At 38.4% G+C, this 22,199-nt stretch overlaps 1 protein-coding gene across 8 annotated transcripts in view; it reads left to right on the forward strand.

Annotated features, from left to right (window-relative positions):
* Window positions 1–22,199, forward strand: part of SCFD1 (sec1 family domain containing 1) — a 144,640-nt gene that overhangs the window by 99,429 nt on the left and 23,012 nt on the right. For 4 of the 8 annotated variants that reach the window (XM_043548067.1, XM_037900537.2, XM_037900535.2 and 1 more), the window contains 3 exons: window positions 1,516–1,591; window positions 11,701–11,754; window positions 20,903–20,955. In XM_043548067.1, the coding sequence (XP_043404002.1) occupies window positions 1,516–1,591; window positions 11,701–11,754; window positions 20,903–20,955 (183 nt within the window). Of the gene's footprint in view, window positions 1–1,515; window positions 1,592–2,323; window positions 2,409–11,700; window positions 11,755–20,902; window positions 20,962–22,199 lie in introns of those variants that run through there. The other 4 variants (XR_006291402.1, XR_005225546.2, XM_043548068.1 and 1 more) reach the window with 2 other exon arrangements.

Raw genomic sequence — 22,199 nt, forward strand, 5'->3', positions numbered from 1 at the left:
TGGCACATCAAAATAGCCTTCTCCTAGAAACTGCAGATATTCCTCTCATCTTGGATTATATCCTTTCTCTGAAGATATCAGGCCTGTCCATTAGCTCCTTGCAAGTCCACTTGGCAGCGATCAGTGCATACCATCCACTTTCTCAGGGCTACTCGATCTTCACACATCCAGTGACCACTAGATTCTGGAAATGTCTAATCAGAACCTTCGCGCCTGTTCAGAAGCCTGCTCCCTAGTGGAACCTGAACCTTGTTCTCTCTGTACTTACAAGGCCCCCCTTTGAATCTTTAGCTTCTTGCTCCATGTCTTTCCTTTCCATGAAGGTCACTTTCCCCGTAGCCATTACCTCAGCTAGAAGGTTTGGCGAGCTTGGATCGGTGATGACATATCCTCCTTATACTATATTCCATAAGGATAAGGATTCTTTGCATCTATACCCCAAATTCACACCCAATCGATTCACTTACCTATGTTCTTCCCAAAACTGCATGCTTCCTCAGAGGAATGAAGACTCCATTCCCTCAATATTTGGTGGGCCTTGGTCTTTTACCTGTAAAGAACAAAACCAATCAGGAAGTCCCTGAGACTATTCGTCACTATAACAGAAAGAATCAGGGGGCATGCCAACGCCACTCAGAGAGTCTCCAAATGGATCTCTGGCTGCATTCTACTCTGCTATCAGCTGTCCCAGAGGGTAAAAGCTCATTTCACAAGAGCACAAGCAACAACTATGGCATCACTTCAGGAGGTGCCTCTCCTTGATACCTGTAAAGCGGTCATGTGGAGCTTTGCTCACATGTCTGTAAGACATTATACCTCGGTGCAGGACTCCTCTGCTGATGCTTCCTTTGGGGAAGCAGTCCTCCACTCAGCTCTACCATCTAGACACTAAAAATCATGGACTGAATGGAGACACTGGATTTATGGCCAGTCCATGATTTTTAGTGTCTAGCAGACTTATGAATTTAAGCTCCCAGGCTCATCTTTTGAAAGTGTTTGTGCAGATTTCCTTTAAGGATAACGACTAATAGGTCAGATACAGAGAGATTGCTTTGTCATGGATCAGGGTCTCTCTGTGCCAGATGCTGCTCACATACATAACAAAAAAGAAGATCCCTGCTCTGAAGAGCTTACAGTCTAAGACAAGATACAGCAGACAGGTGGAGCAAAAGGTAACAATGAGACCAAAATGAACATCATGAAAAGCGATGGTCGCAGCACACTGACTGTCTAACTATTGTCAAGTTTTTTGTAGAGCACTTGGCAGAGGAGAGCTGTAAGGACAAAGAGGTGGCTTTGGGGATGTGCATATGGAGTAGCATCTGAGAAAACACAAAGTTAATATTAAAAACTGCTGGTTTTGTTCAGTCTGCCAACAAAAAAAAACTTAATATAATGGTTGAGGGCACAGTTTTACTACAGCATACCATTTTGTTTAATGGGTAGCAGGTTAAAATTATATGAAAGTTCTGCAGACTTGTCAAATTCATATATTGTGTTGTCTTTGTTTTTCAGTCTGTTTTCACGTGTTATGAATACGGGCTCACAGTTTGTGATGGAAGGAGTGAAGAATTTGGTATTGAAACAACAAGTGAGTTTAAGAATGGAAAACAATAAATGATATTTTTAGACTGCTTTGATGGCACATTTCAGACAAATATTTGACCATAGTTTATCCATGTAATACATTTTATTAAAATGAATGGTGCTAAGGATACAAAATTAAGCATAACAGACCTTCTCTAAGACTCCTTATGCATATAGTATAAATACATTATTTGTTTTTTATATTTCGATTATAGCTTTTAATTTGTAAACAGATTATTTTTCACTGTTGAGAAGCTTATTGTCCATGAATAATATCCTAAATTATCCCTGTGAGGCCCTATGCTCAAGGGGCATTTGCTCCCAAAAAGTGTAATAAATGTCTTAGGTCCACCAGTTCCCTCTGCAAACTAATTTCAACACCATGAAAGGAGTAAATATGCATCTTTAGGTATTTTTTAATAAATACCCATAATCTTCATAAACACAGAATATGTGGACATGTGCTGTTTTTCCTTAGATTATCTCATATTTTGTCAGTAACCATTCCAAAATTATTGAAAGTCTAATACTATTTTGATCCTTCTGTTCATTCACATATCAGGCACTTCTAATTTAGCACATCTAAAATATAAAACAACCTCAGCCTTGAAGAACTGTAGCATGGAAAAGAGTAACAAGTCTAATAATAATACCTAGGTCTTATATAGCACTTTTCAACAGTAGATCTCAAAGAACTTTATAAAGGAGGTCAAATATCATTATCCATATTTTACAGGTGGAGAAACCGAGTCACACAGAGATGAAATGATTTGTCCATGGTCACCCAACAGACCAGCAGCAGAGCTGGAAATAGAAGTCAGGTTGTCTCAGTGCCAGTCTAGTGTGCTATCAACTAGGCCACATTGCCTTCTCTTATAACATTTAGCTTCACTTAAGAAAAATATTTCATAGTATAACTCACTTGTAACTCTGCCAATCATGAGTTGTCTCAAAAATATCCTCACTCCTTTATACAGTTTATATGTAAATTCAGTCTTGTGGTTGAAATCTTAAACTCAGGTTATGGTTATCACAAATTAAAAGTCAACTCCTGGGGGGATTTAGATTGGCTAAATTGTTATAGGACATATTCATTTGAATTTCCTGAACATTGTATGATGAAAATAGAAAAGGAGTACTTGTGGCACCTTAGAGACTAACCAATTTATTTACGCATAAGCTTTCGTGAGCTACAGCTCACTTCATCGGATGTAGCGCACGAAAGCTTATGCTCAAATAAAGTGGTTAGTCTCTAAGGTGCCACAAGTACTCCTTTTCTTTTTGCGAATACAGATTAACACGGCTGTTACTCTGAAACCTATGATGAAAATGTTGCAGTAATACCATTAAAATGATGGGCCATAGAAGAATGAATGGAATAAACAGATTTTAATACATTGAATTTCTCATTTATTTTTGTTTTAAATAGCCTTGGTTCTGCAACCTAAGAACTAAATAAAATTAAAACTTTTTTTTTTCCAAATAGAAGGTCTTAGTATAGGCTGATCTAGTAGCTGAGCAAAAACCAAAAGAAAAAAAAATCAATTTGATTTTTGTTCTGATCTTAAGTATTTTTTTCATTCTATTGCTTTATGATCAGAATATCTTTTGTGCATCAAAAATATTAACTGTCACAAAAAGCTTTTTAACTGGTTTCCATAGCTTTTATAAGGCAATTTGTGAGGCTAATTCTACAGGAATATGATTGTGAATAGAGGTTATGCATTAGATTATACAGTTAGGATCAGTAAGACATAATGAAATATTTATAATTTAAGAAAATAATTTAAAAGTGCTGCTTTTACATTGTTTGCCAAAGAACTCTTTAAAACATTTATTTCTTGCAACAATGTCTAATAGTGATATTTCATATGAGACCCACTGTGACTGACTCTTGTTGAGGGAAATTACAAAAGCTTTTACACATACCTGGCTTTAAAACCTAATAGCTTAGTTGACAACAAGTTGAAACAGAACTTACTGTCTGACTTTTTTGTTTTGGAGATTCATTGACTGATTGAGAAGCTGTAAAATGCAGGTTTATAAGGTTTCTGATCTGGCTTTTAACTCTTGTGCCCAGTATTGTATATGTTAAGACTCCTTGGGATAGCCAAATAAGATGCCTTTTTGCATGATTTTTAAGCATACTGCAAGTTTTTTGGGGGGTTGGGGGGGGGCATTTGTTTTAATGTTAGCCTTTTTTTTTCTGGGGCAGCACTCAGGCAGGGATTTATGTTCTTTTTTGCTCAACATCTTTTTCAATTTAATTGGTATCTAACTTATACTTTGGAATTTCCTTTTCTGATGTATATTCTTTCAGCAAGACATTGTCAATTCAGTCATTGTCTAAATTCTCCTCAAGCTTATTGTAACTCTTGCTCAGGCCCTCATCCTGATTACTGCAACCGCTTCTCCCTTACAACCACATCACTACCCTCCAGTCTACCCAAACAAAGTTGCTAAGATCATTTTCCTTGTCTATGACTTGGACAACATTGCTTCCCTTTTAGAATTCCACCACTGGCTTTCATTCTTCCACCAAATCAAATTCATGCTTCTTGTCCTAACCTTCAAAGCATTCTATTCTATTTAGGGTCTTATATCCTGATCATCACAATAGTATCTGCACACCCTTGAATTCTGCCCCATACTTTTTCATTCCTGTTTTTGTATTATGCTTCTTTCTCATACCCCAACTTCTTGCTCCATTAGTGGTGCCAGCCCTGTCTGCACCTCCCATAAACATCTCCACACTTACTTCCATATGCCCCTTTTGCATGGAAAGCTCCATGATATAATCTATACAGCTGCTTACCATATACTCTTTCAAATCCCTCATTTCTGCTGTGATGTCCAGTTATAGCTAGGCAGGTGATAAGCTGTGACTGTCCCTCTTCCCTTTCCTTCCTTTTCCTGCTCCCTTACTCCTATTAACTTCCCCTTTCCTGCCATTCCCTCCACCTCCACTTCCAATTTAAAAAATTGAAAAGTAAAATAAAAACAACAAAACGTAACTAACGAAGCTATGCCAATTCATCAACATATATGTGTGTTTTGGGGTGTTCTAGATTGAGGGCCCACCAGGGCAGGCATGATCTCGTACTTGTGTCCAGAGAGTTCCCAATGCAGTGGGGATTGGACAATTATATTAAACATAATATAAATGTTTACTAATAATTATCACCCTTGAACTGACCTGTAAGGCTATTGTCCTTTCTTCCCTCAGTTCTCTACTCGAAACCTATTTTTGCCACAACACATACGAGAAATCAGCCACTTGGAATGAATAGGACCAGGGGCAGTTGGTTGATATTTAAATAATTGTAAAACAAAAAAAAGTAAAATAACAAATGAGTGGGGGTTTTTTAATCTCTGGCTGCAACTGCCATAGATTGTGTATATTTGCCTCCCTTTATCCCAAGATTAATATGCTACTTGCCTTCTTAGATTGCAAGTTCTTAGACATGAGGGCCTGCTTTTATCTTCATTTGCACTAATACTGGCACTTGATTTTGACCACAACTTCTGGATTCTACTGGATTATAAATATTAAATAATAATAACGAAAAGCCCACTTTTACTTACGGTGTTCAAGATAAGACTATGGGTTAAGGCTGCTAAAAAGTAAAATACAAGATTTACTCAGTACTATTCAGTGGTGAAAAATTAGCTTCACAAACAATTTAAGCACAACAAGTGTAAATGTAATCAAATGTAAACATGAGTTAATAAAATTACCTCACTTAACAGTTACAGTTAACTTTGAAGGCTGGCTAGTGTCATAAGCAGAAATTTCATTACAACTTTAGTGTTAACATCTTTAGTGCCAGTTAAATAACATTCAGCTAAAATAACACAAAAAATTCATGTAAGGTTAATGTAAGGAAAGTGAATAATTAAAGCTTTTATTCTCAAACTTCTTTTATACTGGGTACTTATAAAAATTAATACTTGTGTTATGTTTCTAATTCATGTAAAACAAAGAATAATAGAAAATAATATAAATAAGAAATAATATCCTTTCATTTCATAACCGAATAAGACATACAAATGTTACCAATCATTTCACTTTTCTAGATGTGTGCTTTTAAAACATAAATCAAAGTATATGGTGGTAGTAAAATTAACATTTTGCTTGTTCCTGTCATCATTCATATCCATTCTTTTAAAAAAAACTCACTTTTACTGAAGTTATATTAGTGTAGTTAGGTTATTTTCTATTTGTTTAATCATTGTATTTTTCCTATTTAATTTTAATACTTTTTTAAAACAAAAGTGTCCGAAGAACTAGAAAATAATAATACCTCTGTAAATGCTAACCAGTTGCCTTCTAGTTGATGGTGATATTATATATTTTTACTCCATTAAGGAATTTGAAAAGAAGCAGTTTTTCCATATAAATTTCAACTTGCTAATTAATAGTCAATTTTACATTTTTGGTACTAGTTTTATATTTATGTAAAATTTAACTTCAAATATTTTTATCTGAATCTCATAATGATGCATATATAATAAAAACAAACCAGGGTTAAAATTAAGAAAATGAAAAAAGGTTATACAAATAGTTAGAGAGGAACAGAAAGATTTGGTAAGGTTCTAAAAGCAAAACAAAAACAAAAAAAACGCGCAGAAAATCAGTGGCAAAGCTGGGAACAGAACCCAGATATCAAGACCCCTGTTATAACCACTTTAGAATTCTTTTATCCCAACCATAGGGTGCTGGAACAATTTTGATAGTGGGGGTGCTGATAGCCATTTACAAAACTGTAAACCCTGTATATGATGGAAACCACTTGAAACCTAGTTCCAGCACCTATAATCCCAAACATTTCCCTCAGAGTTTGAGGAATTTGAGTGTTGTCAAACGATCTTATTTAAGTTACATCAAAATCAAACATTTTCATGTGAGTTATGCAGAATACATCTCCTCGCAGAGAGAAAGCACCCTAAACTCAATTTAAGTCTTTTACCTCCTTATGTTTGTTTTCTATCAGGATCCTTATCAATCCATTCCAACTCTGTTGGCTCTTTTTCTTTCTCCCTCAAACATTTTTCTACCATTCCTTCCTCATTCTAGTGGGGAAGCTATCCAGCTATTTATATGGCCCCCTCATAGTTTTAATCATAGAATCATAGCACTGGAGAGGTCATCTAGTTCAGTCCCCTGCACTCATGGCAGGACTAAGTATTATCTAGACCATCCCTGACAGGTGTTTCTCTAACCTGTTCTTAAAAATCTCCAGTGATGGAGATTCCACAGTCTCCCTAGGCAATTTATTCCAGTGCTTAACCACCCTGACAGGAAGTTTTTCCTAATAGCCAACCTAAACCTCCCTTGCTGCAGTTTAAGCTCTTGATTCTTGTCCTGTCCTAAGAGGTTAAGAAGAACCATTTTTCTCCCTCCTCCTTGTAATGACTTTTTATGTACTTGAAAACTGTTATGTTCCCTCTCAGTCTTCTTTTTTGCAGACTAAACAAACCCAATTTTTTCAATCTTCCCTCATAGGTCTTGTTTTCTCGACCTCTAATAATTTTTGTTGCTCTTCTCTGGACTTTCTCCAATTTCTCCCCATCTTTCCTGAAATATAGTGCCCAGAACTAGACACAATACTCCAGTTGAGGCCTAATTAGCGCAGAGTAGAGTAGAAGAATTACTTCTCGTGTCTTGCTTACAACACTCCTACTAATATATCCCAGAATGATGTTTGGTTTTTTGTTTGGTTTTTTTTGCAACAGTATTACACTGTTGACTCTTATTTAGCACATGATCCTCAGATCCACTATGATCCTCTCATCCCTTTCCGCAGTACTCCTTCCTAGGCAGCCATTTCCCATTTTGTACACGTGCAACTGATTGTTCCTTCCTAAATGGAGTACTTTGCATTTGTGCTTATTGTATTTCATCCTATTTACTTCAGACCATTTCACCAGTTTGTCCAGATCATTTTGAATTATAATCCTATCCTCCAAAGCACTTACTACCCCTCCCATCTTAGTATCATTCGCAGACTTTATAAGTTTACTTTCTATACCATTATCTAAATCATTGATGAAGATGTTGAACAGAACTGAACCCAGAACTGATCCCTGTGGAACGCTACTCGTTGTGCCCTTGAACCACTAATAACTGCTCTTTGGGAATGGTTTTCCAGTTATGCACCCACCCTATAGTAGCTCCATCTACGTTGCATTTCCCTAGTTTGTTTATGAGAAGGTCATGTGAGACAGTATCAAAAGCTTTACTAAAGTCAAGATATACCACGTCTACCGCTTCCCCCATCCACAAGGCTTGTCACCCTATCAAAGAAAGCTATCAGGTTGGTTTGACATGATTTATTCTTGACAAATCCATGCTGACTGTTACTTATCACCTTACTATCTTCTAGATGTTTGCAAATTGATTACTTAATTATTTTCCGGGTACAGAAGTTAAGCTGACTAGTCTGTAATTCCCCAAGTTGTCCTTATTTCCCTTTTTATAGATTGGCACTATATTTGCCCTTTTCCAGTCTTCTGGAATCTCTCCCGTCTTCCATGACATTTCAAAGATAATCGCTAATGACTCAGATATCTCCTCAGTTAGCTCCTTGAGTATTCTAGGATGCATTTCATCAGGCACTGGTGACTTGAAAAATCTAACTTTTTTAAGTAATTTGTAACTTGTTCTTTCCCTATTTTAGCCTCTGATCCTACCTCATTTTCGCTGGTATTTACTATGTTAGACATCCAATCGCCACCAACCTTCTTGGTGTAAACCGAAACAAAGTCATTAAGCACCTAATGTATTTATCTTCACAACTTCCCTGTGGGGTAGGGAAGTGCTATTATCCCCATTTTCTGGATGAGGAAGTGAGGTACAGAGAAGCTAAGTGACACACAGCATCACACAGGAGTCTCTAGTGGAGCAGGGACTTGAATCCAGGTTTTCAAAGTCGTAGGCTAGTGCCCTAGCCATTGGACTGTCCTTCCTCTCTGACCTTCCTTCTCTCAGCAAATCTCCAAGGGGAATTATTGCCTCTCTTCCAGCACAATATCTTCGGATGCATTTAGTTTGGTTTTTCACCCTTTAACAGTACAAGGCTACATTTTTTGTGCTTGTTTTACCATTTTCCTAGCCTTTTAATCTTAGTTTGTCTTTTTTATGTTGTTGCTCATTTACAGAGCAAGCATCTAGCATCTCCAGATTTCCTATCTCCTACTTAAAATCTTACCACTTTGTTCACATCTTTTTCGTGCCTTCAGATCAGTGGTTCTCCAAATTTTGAGGTTCATGATAAAAAATGGGTTAAAACAATCTGGAAAGAACCTTGTTGCTATCTTTAACCTTGAGACTCACTGTTTTCCTAATGCTATAACATTGTAGTGATGAATGGTCTCAAACTGCATTCTATTTAGTTTAAAGAAAAAATCTTTTGTCCTGTGTCACTTGCTCCTGGCCTTCTCATTGCCTCTTCTGTTTCATTTGTTATACTTCAGTTTTATGGATTAGTGAGCAGAATGCAGATGAGGCAATCAAAATTGTATGATAAAGTGCAGAACCATGTGGTACATTTTATATGGCACATATATATTGCCACCTGTAGGTGGTGTGTTTATGGCAAATTAGGAGTACAAAAAGTAGGTACAGCTAAAACTTGAATTATAAGGCATATTTAATATTGAATGAATAAAGATCATAGATTTCACTGAGAATCCCATCCTACATTGTTGAGTTGGCTTTTCATTTGGGTATATTGTACTGTAATAATAATAATTAAAAAAAAAAAACAAAAAAAACCCCTCTGGCTTTCACCGAGAGCTTTTCACTTGATACGGTAAAGACAATGAAGCAGTAGCAGAGTAATGGTAAAAAGTTCAGTAGATTGCTTTTTAACAAATGACTTAGATAAAAAATTAATATTTGAATAAACACACACAGCTCATTATATATTGCACTGATATTGAAATAGAATTAGGACCAAAGATAATGGTCTATCAAGAGAATTTGGGGGATCTTATTTTGCAGGATGCGATTTAAATTATTTCTTAGCTAATCCCAGGCAAATAAAATTAAAGCTACTCAGTTGAGTTCTGCTCAAGGCTTATATTTGTGTTGGCCATTAGAAAAGAACTTTGTAAATACACTTGGATATCAGATCCTTCAGCTGGCTGAACACATTTCCTGAAATTCAACTAGTTTGGCCTACAGGAGAAGCTCAACAGCAGCACGCATTCTATAAAAGTGTTAACCATTTATTGTATCAGCATTGTCTTCACTTGGTTGTTATATCTTCTGCCAGTGTTGCAAATTTACATGGAACTTCTGTTTGCTCTTTATACAGAGAACATCTGTGGCATGAATGATGAAAGAACCTGATATTAACAAATAAATGTCTTTCATAAACTTGATAGTATATTTTGTTAACTTTTATAATTCCTAACAGAAAATTTTGGCCTTTTCCTTGTCCCATGGCTATCCTAAGGTGGCAGATGAGGATTTGTCTGTCATGAGGAGATGCTCTGTTCCACTGTCTCCCAGCCTCCTTAACGCCATAGAGCAGGGATGCAACCAGAGGAGGGGAGGAGGAAGGCAAGGAGACGCCAACTGGAGATGAGGGGTGTAATAGCATCCCTGTTGGCATGACGGAATGGCAGCCGGTTCAAATTTGAGTGGTGTTGAAAACCTTTGCACCAGGTCTGAAAGCCACTTGTTCAAATTTTGCCTGGCCACACCTCTATCATGACAGAGGGGGAACCAGGCTAAATTTGAATGTCACTGCAACCTCATGCACCTGCTTGGTGTGCCTCCCACCCCCCACTCTTATACTCCTTTCAGCACCTATGGACATTGGGCACTCCCAAGGAGAAGCAGACCAGGGGGCACCAGGAGGGTGGGAGGACTGGATGCAGGCTTTTGGTGCTTCCTGGGGCAACAGAGATCTAGAAAGAGTATAGGGTCTGGGGCTCTCAGAACTGCCTGACCCCTAGTGGGTAGGGTGCTCTTCAACATGACCACCTATCTGGGTAAGAGCTTGGGGCTGGGTACTGGGCAATGTGTGGGGAAGACTGAGAGGCAGCAGGAGGGAGCTGGGTGCAGTGAGGAGAGCACAGTTTTGCTTGCAGAGGCAGCATGAGAGAGTTCAGACCGGGCAATGGGGAAGTGGCAGGGGAGAGCTCAGGGCTGAGTGCAGGTGCAGTAGAGGGAGAGCTCTGGGCCCCCTCCTCAGGAAAATTCTGGTTGCACCAGATTGGAGGGGGGTTGTTGCCATCCTCGACCCTCTTATCAGTCTCTAGGGACTGTTACAAGCCAAAATAAGCTAGGATTGCCCTAAACCGTGCAGTGGATAGAACAGGCCCTACTATCCAGAAGTTGTAAATGGCTCCTTTGTGTCTCCTGCCTCAGCTTACTGAGTGCAGCTAAGGATTCAGCCACAATCTTTGGAAAAAAGAATTGCTGTATGTCTAGAGAAGCAAACTGCAGATTTTTTAAACAAATCAAGTTTTTAAAGCATGTCCTTGCACTGCTTGAAAACTGCTAAATAAGACCAACCTCACTAGGCCTATGGTATGGCAAACAATTTCAAGCATGTGGTACATGTACTTGTGTAATTGTTATGATTTGGGTGGTGGGGGTTGTGAAATACATTGAAATTTAAATCTGTTGTTTTCTGGAGGCAGCTGCTTATTTGACCAGGGAAGAATAGCAAAAGAAAGGGAAGGAGCATGTTTCTCAAATGTAGTCTTGCTCTAGGAGATGCACTGTGCGCTTCCATGGAGATTTTAGTATAATTCTTCATTGTTTCATTTTATTTTAATCTAAAATAAGTCATTTATATGGCAAGTATATGGTTACTATTTAAAAAGCAATTTTACCTACTCCTTTTAAAAAATCATTGGTATTTTATTTGTTACTTTAAAATTTCTGGACCTGTTAACTATTCTGTACAGAAAATAACCTAGAACAGTTATTTTCCCTACAGAACATTACAGTAAAGCAGCTCAAAGTAACAAATTTGAGTGTGCTATAAATTACAAAATTCAACAGTCCGTATAATATAGTTGGGCTGCAAAACAGCTTCTGCGTATTTCTTAGTAAACATTTTTGCAACTCAAGTTTCAAATTCTCTTCCACAGAATCTGCCAGTCACACGTATCCTCGACAACCTTATGGAGATGAAGTCAAATCCTGTGAGTATAATTATATTCATTTTAGGCAGAGAGAAATGGAAACCAGATCTTTTCAATTGTGGTACACATAATGTGGCTGCCACACTGTTGTTAATGTAGTAGCAATTAATTCTGGTCTCCCTGTATTTTGATTTAAACTATAACAGTTTTCACAGTTATTGTATTATTTCTATAGGGGTCCCGAGTCAAAAATAATTTGATCACATTCAGTAGTTTATGATGTATTTAAAGACTGTATTACAATGCATCTTCACAAGGGATCCAAATTAAGGTTTCACAGGTAACTTTAATTCTGGCATTTGCTAACTTTTGAGTGCTTGATTTTTGCAACCTTAATGTTCTTTACCATAGTTTTTTTGCATATAATAGTATAACAAACTTTTTTCCATTCATCGATCTAACTGTAACCATATCTACGAATTTGGCAAGTCCAGATTTCTATGTTGCGTTGGTAGCACAGGTGTCTGGGGCTAAAGCTTCCCCAAATACACACACTGTTACAGGGAAAAGGAAGATGCAGGGGCCCGCTGGGCGGGGGGAGGGGAGAGACAACATTTTAACAAGGTGTAAGAGGAAAGGGAAAGAGCCAGATGGTTCACCACCTAACTCCCTTCATCCTTGAAAGAGAGAGTATATTCCTGTGGTTCTATTTCATTCCTTTCCTCTGATGGGGATTGGAATTCCTGACCTTTCCAAGTCTAAGAACAGTGTTCAGGTTAGGACTGTCTCTTTCCTGTTGGAATCCAGTCCAGGCCACCATAGCTTCTTGCCACCAGCAACCCTTTTCTTGATTGGCAGTGGGGATAATTGGAGAGTTTGGGGAAAAGATGACATGATGATGCAATAGACTGGAGGGAAAGGTGATAGAAGGAAGGAGTGGAAAAGTAAAGGTAAATATGGAGTGGTAAGAGAGATGCTGAGAGAGACTGAGGTAAAAAAACCAAGGCTGACAGTCAAACGAAAATGAAAGGAAGAAAGGGAAGGAGAAAAACATCAAACACATTCTGTACTGGAAAAAAATTAGAACAAACCCATATATGACAATGTTCAAAGGGCAATGCAAGATTTACCTCTTTGCCTTGCTCTTCCCAGAATGACCCTCGCTACAGGAAATATATGTTTTAAAAAATTCTATAATCTGGAATCTGCCATTATTGTATATAACGAACATGTGATAGTGTTGTATGATTCAACTTCTAGGTTTTGTCAGCATGAGTTTGACATATCCCCATATTACTCACAAATGTTAATTGAACTTCTGTACCACACCATTCTGTTCTATATATACCACATGTTTTTACAGGCAACTACTTTAGGAAATTCTAGTGTTTTCAAAAATTATTTGTATTTCTACTTCTTTTTCTGTTTATAATCCAGGTGGGATTTCATACAGAAAAAGAGAAATAGCCAGAGATACAAATGTAATATCTCACAAAAACCATTGTTCAAGCTGATGAGGAGATGAGGGGGATTTCCTTGCCTGTGATAGACTTCATCTCCTCTGGATGTTGCTAAATCATCCTGTCTAAGGATCATCTGAGCAAATTTTTGTAAATTGAATCCATCAGATTCCCCAAAGAACTGTGTGCTTTAAAAAATACAAGGTAGAATATTACTACACCCTTTGCAGGAACTTTATCCCCCTCTATTAGTTAGTTGACACTTTTGGGGATGCTCACAACTGGGCCACTTTCACCCACCATTCCATCTCCACCTCTTGCACAGAGTGGTGAGCTGGGCAAACCCAGGAAAACAACATCATTTTGCTTTTCTGAAGCCCTTCCCCACACCCAAATATCAGTCATGTGGGGATGTGCAGGGAATAACTAAAACAAGTGCCAAGAAATAATTGAACACACAAACTAGCCTGTTGTAAATGTAATTGACTGCTAAATCACAAACAATAAAAACAAATTCTCTGGCTAACACAGTCAATGAAAGAAGCCAAGAAAGGAGGTTGTGTCTCAGGAAAGGTATAGGTGACCTCGTAGTAACTTCTAAAGGCAAGATGCTTCATAGAATATTTCTATAATCTACCAGTAGGTGTCACTCAGAGCATTAAAGTAGAGAACCAAAATTAAGAAATCACAGACAAGTGAGTTAAAATGGAAAGTTTTGAATAAGCATTCAGCTTCCTCAGTCTACAAGTTTAAGAACTGGTCTGGAAAAGGTTGCATTTCATATACTTTATTTTTTCTGGCTTGGTATTTTCACATTGTACTGACATGAGAATAGCAAAGATCACTTAGATAATTTCAGGTTGACCTTTTCACTAGATCATATTAAAACATGGGGACTATTGATTCAATCCCGTGGAGATTTACAACATGAGCTGCTTCCATGTTGGAGACTAGGGTTCCGGACCAAAATCAGGAATCCCATTCTCCAAGCCAGTGGAGACCAGACAAGCCCCAAAAAGCAACTCTTTTAACCTCTATGTGAAAGGCTGCCAGTAGTTTGCTGAACAAGTACTCCCTTTTGGGCTGATTAAAAGAGAAGCATGAAGTAGCCTTTGGGGGATGTCATATATCTGGGCTTGCAATAGGAGCATCAATTGTAGAAAAGTAAAACTGTATCTGGAAGGAAAAATTAATGACACATGGAATTACACTAGTGTGACCTTTGTTCATGTTCTAATGCATAGGGTCCTTCCCATCCCCAAAACAGGCAAAAATAGCCACTTTTCCTGCTGGCAAAAGATAAGATACAGAAACAAAAGCTGAAAAGCTGACTTTTTCCACAGAACTTGAGGAAATCTCCATTTAATGCATTGGACTCTTACCTGCTAGGTCCCGTAGTAGATGTGTGAAACATATATAGATATAAATGTCTGTCTTGCATAGAAACTAGATAAAATACTATCTACATAGAAATGATACATTAATCATTGCGAATTATATAGCTACATTCAAATCACATGCTAAATATAAAATGCTACATTAAAGTAATGTGAAATGTAAAAGCTTTTCTACTATCAGTGTCCACAAATATTACTTTGTCAATTGTAATTTTAAATTATTCTGGAATACATTTCAGAGTGCAGTGTTTTTTTGCCATGTGGACTTTCAGAACTCTGCCGAGCAAAACAGATATAGAGTTCTCTTAAATCCGCCTAAAATGTGGTATTGTGTGTTTCTCAAATACTCTCTTCCCTGCTGATTGTCCTCTCCCAAAGGGACAGCTACCAGGAAGGAGAAATGAGCCCCATACCTATGGTTTCTGATCCTTTCAACGGAAACAGGAACTTAAGAGCAGTTCTTAGGGGCAGTAACACTACCCTCTAATATTTTTAACTTATGCCTGGGTTGGTTGACCAAAATGGCACTTTTTTCTTAGAATATTTTAACACATTAGTTCAGTAACATCGTTTGTTGATGACTTTAGAGTGATCTGTTCTGTTGTCTTGGGCCTTACCATATATTTCCTAGATCAGCGGTTTTCAAACTTTTTTTCTGGTGACCCAGTTGAAGAAAATTTGTTGATGCCCACGACCCAACAGAGCTGGGGCAGAGGGGTTTGGGGTGTGGGAGGGGCTCAGGGCTGGGGCAGAGGCTTGGGGTGCGGGGGTGAGGGCTGCCAGGTGAGGCCAGGAATGAGGGGTTCAGAGAGTGGGAGGGGGCTCTGGCTGGGGCAGGGTGTTGGGGTGTGGGAGGGGTCAGGGCTCTGGGCTGGGGATGCAGGCTCTGGGGCCGGGGATGAGGGGCTCGGGTGCAGGAAGGGGCTCCAGGTTTCGGGGGGCTCAGGGCTGGGGCAGAGGATTGGGGCCTGGGGTTGGGGTGCAGGCTTACCTCAGGCGACTCCTGGTCAGTGGCGCAGCAGGGGTGCTATGGCAGGCTTCCTGCCTGTCCTGGCACCGCAAACCGTGCTGCGCCCCGGAAGCAGCCAGCAGCAGGTCCAGCTCCTAGGTGGAGGCATGCCAGCAGATCCGCAAGGCTCTCACCCACAGGCACCGCACCCCCCCACCCCCAGCTTCCATTGGCTGGGCTGGTGCTCAGGGAGGGGGCAGCACGTGGAGCTCTGTGGCCCCCCCTCCCCGCCTAGGAGCCAGACCTTCTGCTGGACGCTTCTGGGGCACAGTGTGGTGTCAGAACAGGTAGGGACTAGCCTGCCTTAGCCGGGCAGTACCGCCGACAGGACTTTTAACGTCCCGGTCGGCGGTGCTGACCAGAGCCACCGCGACCCAGTAATGGGTCACGACCCGCAGTTTGAAAACCACTGTCCTAGATATTGGTGTAAATAAAAAGTCACAACATCAGGATTTTGTTTTTTAAGAGAATTCTTGATAATTAACTCATAAATCTTAGTGCGGAGAAATTAATTGTGTTGTTTAGGGATAACTTGCTTAAATGTTTGCAAGTTTAATCAATGTTATAAAGTTTGTTAAAATATTCATCTTAAGAAAAGGTAATATGGTTATAACATGTTATACTGTCAAAGAGAAGAAAGTTTTCAGCCCTTAACCCTCCTCCCCTTTGAATGCCCTTGGGTTCACACTTTTCCCAATAACCATGAGCTTGCATTTGTGTGTGCCTGCTGCGTTGCTACAACCAAGGACAGTTACCCTCTCCTGCGACTCCTTCATACTAGATGGTGGCCACTCTGCATCAGTAGCCAATGGTTTTTTAGGCATACAAACCAATAAAGAGCAGTTTCATTGGCATTGTATACATGCTGTGGGGATAACTTCTCATTTGCAACTAATTGTGCAAATTCTTCAATGTACTTAGTGTCAGCTTCTGAATCTGCACTTCTTTTTTCACCGCACACACGATGTAGACTAATGCCATTCCTGTTTTTAAATTTCTGAAGCCCTCCTTGCAAATAGTTACGCTCATGTTGCAGGTTAAGTTCTTTGTGGAATATTTTTGCTTGTGCCATCATCATCTCGCCTGAAATGCTAACACCTTCGTTCCTACGAAGCTTGAACCAATGTATAAACGCACTATCTAAATTGCTGCTTTTCCCCTCCTTCAATGTCTTATGAACACTTATACTTTTTTACTGTCACTTTCAGCAGAAAACTTAAGGTTTTGATTCTTTTGCTTCTTCAAATCATACACTGTAGATGACCCTACATTGTAAAACTCACACAAGGCACGTACCGATGTGAGCTTTTCCAATTTCTGCAGCAATTCCATTTTTTGTTGTATGGATATTGACACATGCTTACGCTTAGCAGAATTACCAACACTTCCACTGCTTGCTGGTCTCTTAGAAGACACATTAAGGGGTAAATTAGAGCTAAATAACAGCACAGAACATTGAGAGCCAGGACTGGCGGGACTTTGCCGGACCACGGAAAACTTTGTGATAAGTTTCCCGTGATAAGCGGACATCTGGCTAACTAAAATCATGCCGGACCAGAGAGTGCCGGTCTAGAGAGGTTCAACCTGTATTTATTTGCATTTCTGATTTCCCACATAGTTAAAATGAAGGCTTTTTAAAGTAGTGATATACCTGAATGGGATGTATTCAAGAATATGACTTTGAAGAAATATTATCCCTTGCAATGAATATAATATCTTTCAGGTTTATTATGCATCTTCTGTGACATATACATATCTATCTTATGTATATTAAAATAATTATTTTTAAAACAGAGAGCTTATTTTTATCAAATTAGTAATGTTAGCTTTTACAATCGCTTGTCTAGAAAAATCTTTTAAATCTGGAATGGAAGAATATGTGTGCTGTTAAACTAAAACTTTTACATCTTGAAAACTGGGGTTTTATATTCTTACTTTTAAATCTTAATTTGTATTTTGAATTGCTCAAAGTTGGATTCAGCCCTACTTTTAGTAGGCAACTGGCACTCATTCAGTATTTATGACTCATGGGACCTCTCCTCTAGAAGTATCTTGTAACTGGGAGTGGGGGAGAAGGGGAGTATTTAGTTAGCTTTTCTGGGAATTTTTAACAGTTTTAAAAGCTGTGCTTTTGAAGCTCTGCAGAGAAGCCTGGACTTTAAATCCAAAATCAAGTTTTCGTATCTTGCAGAAATCTTATAGTGAATCGTTCATATCTTATCCAATTGATTAGATAACTAAAGTCTGAATCATGTATCCCATGGTCAAGGGGGATGAACATTAATTCCTTCTTATCCATTTCCTTCCTTTACTTAAAGTCAGCTGCCAAAGGAGCTAAATATATATATATATATAAATATATAATGTATTCACTGTACCAAAAGTGTTTAATAGTTCTCTTGTCTTTTATAGAGGTAAGTAACTCACCTTACTTACCTCTATAAATGGAAAAGATTCTGAACTTGGTGTGACACCAAACATGTCCCTGCAATGAGTGCTCCTTTGCCTCTCATTCTAGACTACACGGTAGAACTTAAAAGATCAGGACTCTCCACAAGCTCCGTTCACATACACCTGGCCGCCATCACTGCTTTGCACCCCAAGATAAGTTATTCCATATTTATCCACACAGTAACAGAAAGATTCCTTAAGCGCCTTCAAAACCTGTATCCTCAAATACAAGACCTCACCCCACCTTGGGATCCCAACCTAGTTTTGCACTGTCTCACTGGCCCCCCGGTTTGAGCATGGCAACGTATTCCTACATATACCTATCCATGAAAACAGCATCTCTCATCACCATCACATCCACCCAATGGGTAGGAGAAATGGGTGCTCTTCTGGCATAACCGCCATACTCAATCTTCCACAAAGACAAGGTCACGTTATGACCAAACCTGAAATTCCTACCTAAGGTGACCTCCTCTTTCCATCAAAACCAACCCGTCCACCTTCCCTCCTTCTTCCCAAAGCCACATGGCAACCAACACATTACACATCTTGGATGTCAGACAACCATTAGCCTTTTACCTTGACAGAACTAAATCTTTCAGGCATTCACCACACTTATTCCTCTATTGCTGAAAGATCAAAGGGAGCAGCCATAGTCAAACAGCACCTTCCAAATGGATCTCAGAGTGCGTCCACCTTTGCTACTAATGACACAAATTGTGACCCCCACCTGGAAGTTGAACACATTCCACTCACTCGCTGTCCATTCAGTTGCCTTTCTAAACAATGTGTTGATTACTAATATTTGCAAAGTGGCCACCCAGGCATCCACAGACACTTTTAGCCAACACTATGCCATTACCCATGATGAGGCATCATGTGCCCAACTAGGACATGCTGTCCTATCGTCCTTGGTACACATCACTCTGAAGCCCCAGCCTTCCCTCTAGAGGCACTGCTGTACAGTCACCTACAGGGACACTACTCGAAGGAGAAGAGAAGGTTACTCACCCTCTGCAGTAACTAAGGCTCTTTGAGATGTGTGTCCCTATGGGTGCTCCATTACCTGCTCTCCTCCCCTCTGCTTTGGAGTTCAAATGTGGAGAAGGAACTGAGGTCGGTTGGATGTCACAGCATGAGATGGGGAGGAGCACATGTGCGGCCCAATGGGCACGACTACCGAAGATCTCCAATCCTAGGTGCAGGGGGCACTACTGCACCTACAGTGGAGCACCTGTAGGAACACACATCACATCAGTTAGTGTACAGGGTGAGTAACCTCTTTTTCTCAGGCTAAGATCTGATTTCTGCATCATTCAAGAAAATATTTAAACTGTTTAGCCAGCCAGTTTTCTAGTCCACTGATCTGCTTTTCATGTTTGACTTTGAATCAGAAATTTTCTCTTTGAACGCTACACTGAACATACAACAATAATATTCTCATTGGGACTGTTTATAGCATTGATTTTTAAGTATGCTTTTTACCTAGCATTAATCTGTAATGAGTTCCAATTAGCAGGTAACCTGAAATTCTTTGTCAAGGTTAAAGTGTCATAAATTCTTCTCAATTTTAGAGTTTGGCATTGACAGATATTACTAGACTATGTTGTTACTTTGAAGTTGGTATACCACCTGCATATATGAGCCTGCCAAAATCATGAATCTTGCGAGACCTCGCACATGCTGCTGAAATTCCCAGTAGAATATATTAAACCTCTGTACAGAGGCTCAGTGTGACACTAGATCTAAATTGAGTTTTGAGAGCCCTAATTTTTAGGGTAAAATACCGTTTTTTAAGCTCATGTAATTATTCTGTGATCCTTAAAGAAAATAAGCAAATTTTTAAAATATCTTCTGTGCATATGTATATAAAATATTGTGTTATCATTGGGGGTAAAGGTCTGGAGTTGCTATGCTATAGTGAATCAACAAGACACAGAGACCCCAATCCTGCAATGTGTACCACCACATGAGTAGACTGCTATATCTGCATGTAATCTCAGTGAAGTTTAATGGGGTCCTGCCTGGGCACAGTTATCCATCCACACGTTACGCCTTGCAGTATGAGGATGAAAGTTAGGGTGGAAATTGTTGAAGGCCAATTAACTGTCAGAAACAGTTAAGTAGAATTTTTGCGTTTTTTCCTTTTTTCCCCTGCGGTATTTGACAAAAGTCTTGCTCACTGCCAATGAAAATATTGGATATGTCTTGGAAATGCTTTGAATGAAGAAAAAATCCTTTCCTATAATAACTTCAACCAGTCAAAACTTTTCAAGCCCTTGTATAACTCCTCTCATTTGTACCCAAACTTTTTGTTTTAATAGGAGCCATAAATCATGACATGAAATTGTACAAGTATAAGTTTCATCATGGAAACTTGATGATTTGATCTGTGCTCTATTTTAGTATTCAGTGCCACAAGGTTTTTTTTGTTATAAATAGATAGTAAGTCTTATTGTGACCTGGAAAAATTTTAACTTCTGGAACAAACTACAGTATTTACCTCTAAAGCTAGTGACACCTTCCTTTTTCTTTTTGCATATTGCTTTTGCTGTTGGGATATATTATGCAACCAGTGTATTTTGGATAGTTTGGTTGCAATGAATTTCAAATGAACCAAAAACAAAAACTGAGCTCAATAGCACCCTTCATAGCATCTTTATTGCTGTGGGAGAATGAGTATTTCTCTGTCCTTTTTCAATGAAATACAAACATTGCAAATATACATGGGTCCCATAATTTTTATTACTTTATATAATATAGCTTCTAAATGTAAAAATACATTGATTTGAAAATGGCTTAATAAAAAATTTTACCCAAAAAAATCACAAACAAAGTTACGGTGTTTAAGATTAAAATGTACTGATTTGAACAATTCTTCTTTTTAATAGGAGACAGATGACTACAGGTATTTTGACCCCAAGATGTTGCGAGGCAGTGACAGGTGAGTTTACCATGATTTTTTTCTTTTTTACTTTCTATATATTGGAACAGCTACTGTAACAATTTTGTACTTAATTTGGATCATAACATAACTGCATTAGTTCCATTATTTTATAGAAAATATTCTCTTACAAGAGTACTTTCTGCAGAATCTTTTGCAGCTACTTTCTCTAGTTTTGTGCACTTACATGGTGCTTTAAATCACAAGTATACTTTTTTTTAGAAGGAAAGCATGCATTTTAAAACTATTTTGGGATGTTTTGCTCACCATAAGTTTTATTGTTTGGCACACTTTTTTTGTCTTTTAAATTCAACTTTTCCCTTCTTATTAATTGCTTTGAAATGATAGTCAGAACCTCTAAGTCAGGCAGCTGATATTAGAGGAATTTGTAGCCAAAAGCAATTCCCTGGAGTCTGGACTCACCAGAGAGATTTCTGCAGGGTGCATTTGATTTAAATCACTAGTCAGGAAGACTCAATTTAATCATGGATTTCTACATAAAAGTGCATTCTTGTTGGTTGTTATAACCTTAATACATATTCTTCGCAACGCAGAGATAGATATAGGTTTGATTTTTAGAAAGTACACATTATACATTTTAAAGTGATTTATTTTGAAAACTTTTCAGATTAGTTTTACAGCTATATCAGAAAATGAATGATGGTTTGGTTATTTCATTTACCAAAGGTAACTGAAGCAGGTATTTATGCAGTTATTGGGAGGTGAACTATCTCCAATTCAACAGGTTAATCATTAATATTTGGAGGATTTTCTTGCCGTGCTGTATTAGGAGGAGAACATCACCAGACAAACATTTAAATTGTTTTATTTAACTAAAACAACAACGTTATGTATTCTGGATTTTTTTTATTCAACAGCAAACCTGTAGTATTTTAACAAAACAAGCATGTGAATTTTTGAATTTAGTTAAACATTCACGTTTTTTAAAATCAGGTTTGTTTTTGTTAAAATTGTTTTTAACTAAAATAGTTAAATGCAATATTTTTAAAAAAAATCAAAAATTAAATTGACTAAGTCAGGTCAACCTGAGAAACTTAAAATATTGGTTTCAGCAGCTAACTCACTCATCTTCACTTTCATTTTCCTGTTTGTTCATAATCTGGACAAGAAAAACAAGCTTTCCTGCTTTTTCAGGTCCCAAACGATTTCTCAATTTGGAATGAATTAGTCCAAAGGAAGAAAATACCTACAATAGAAAATACAGCTTCTTTTGTTGGTACCTT

Source organism: Chelonia mydas, chromosome 6 (assembly GCF_015237465.2).
Source record: "Chelonia mydas isolate rCheMyd1 chromosome 6, rCheMyd1.pri.v2, whole genome shotgun sequence".
NCBI classification, from domain to species: domain Eukaryota; kingdom Metazoa; phylum Chordata; order Testudines; family Cheloniidae; genus Chelonia; species Chelonia mydas.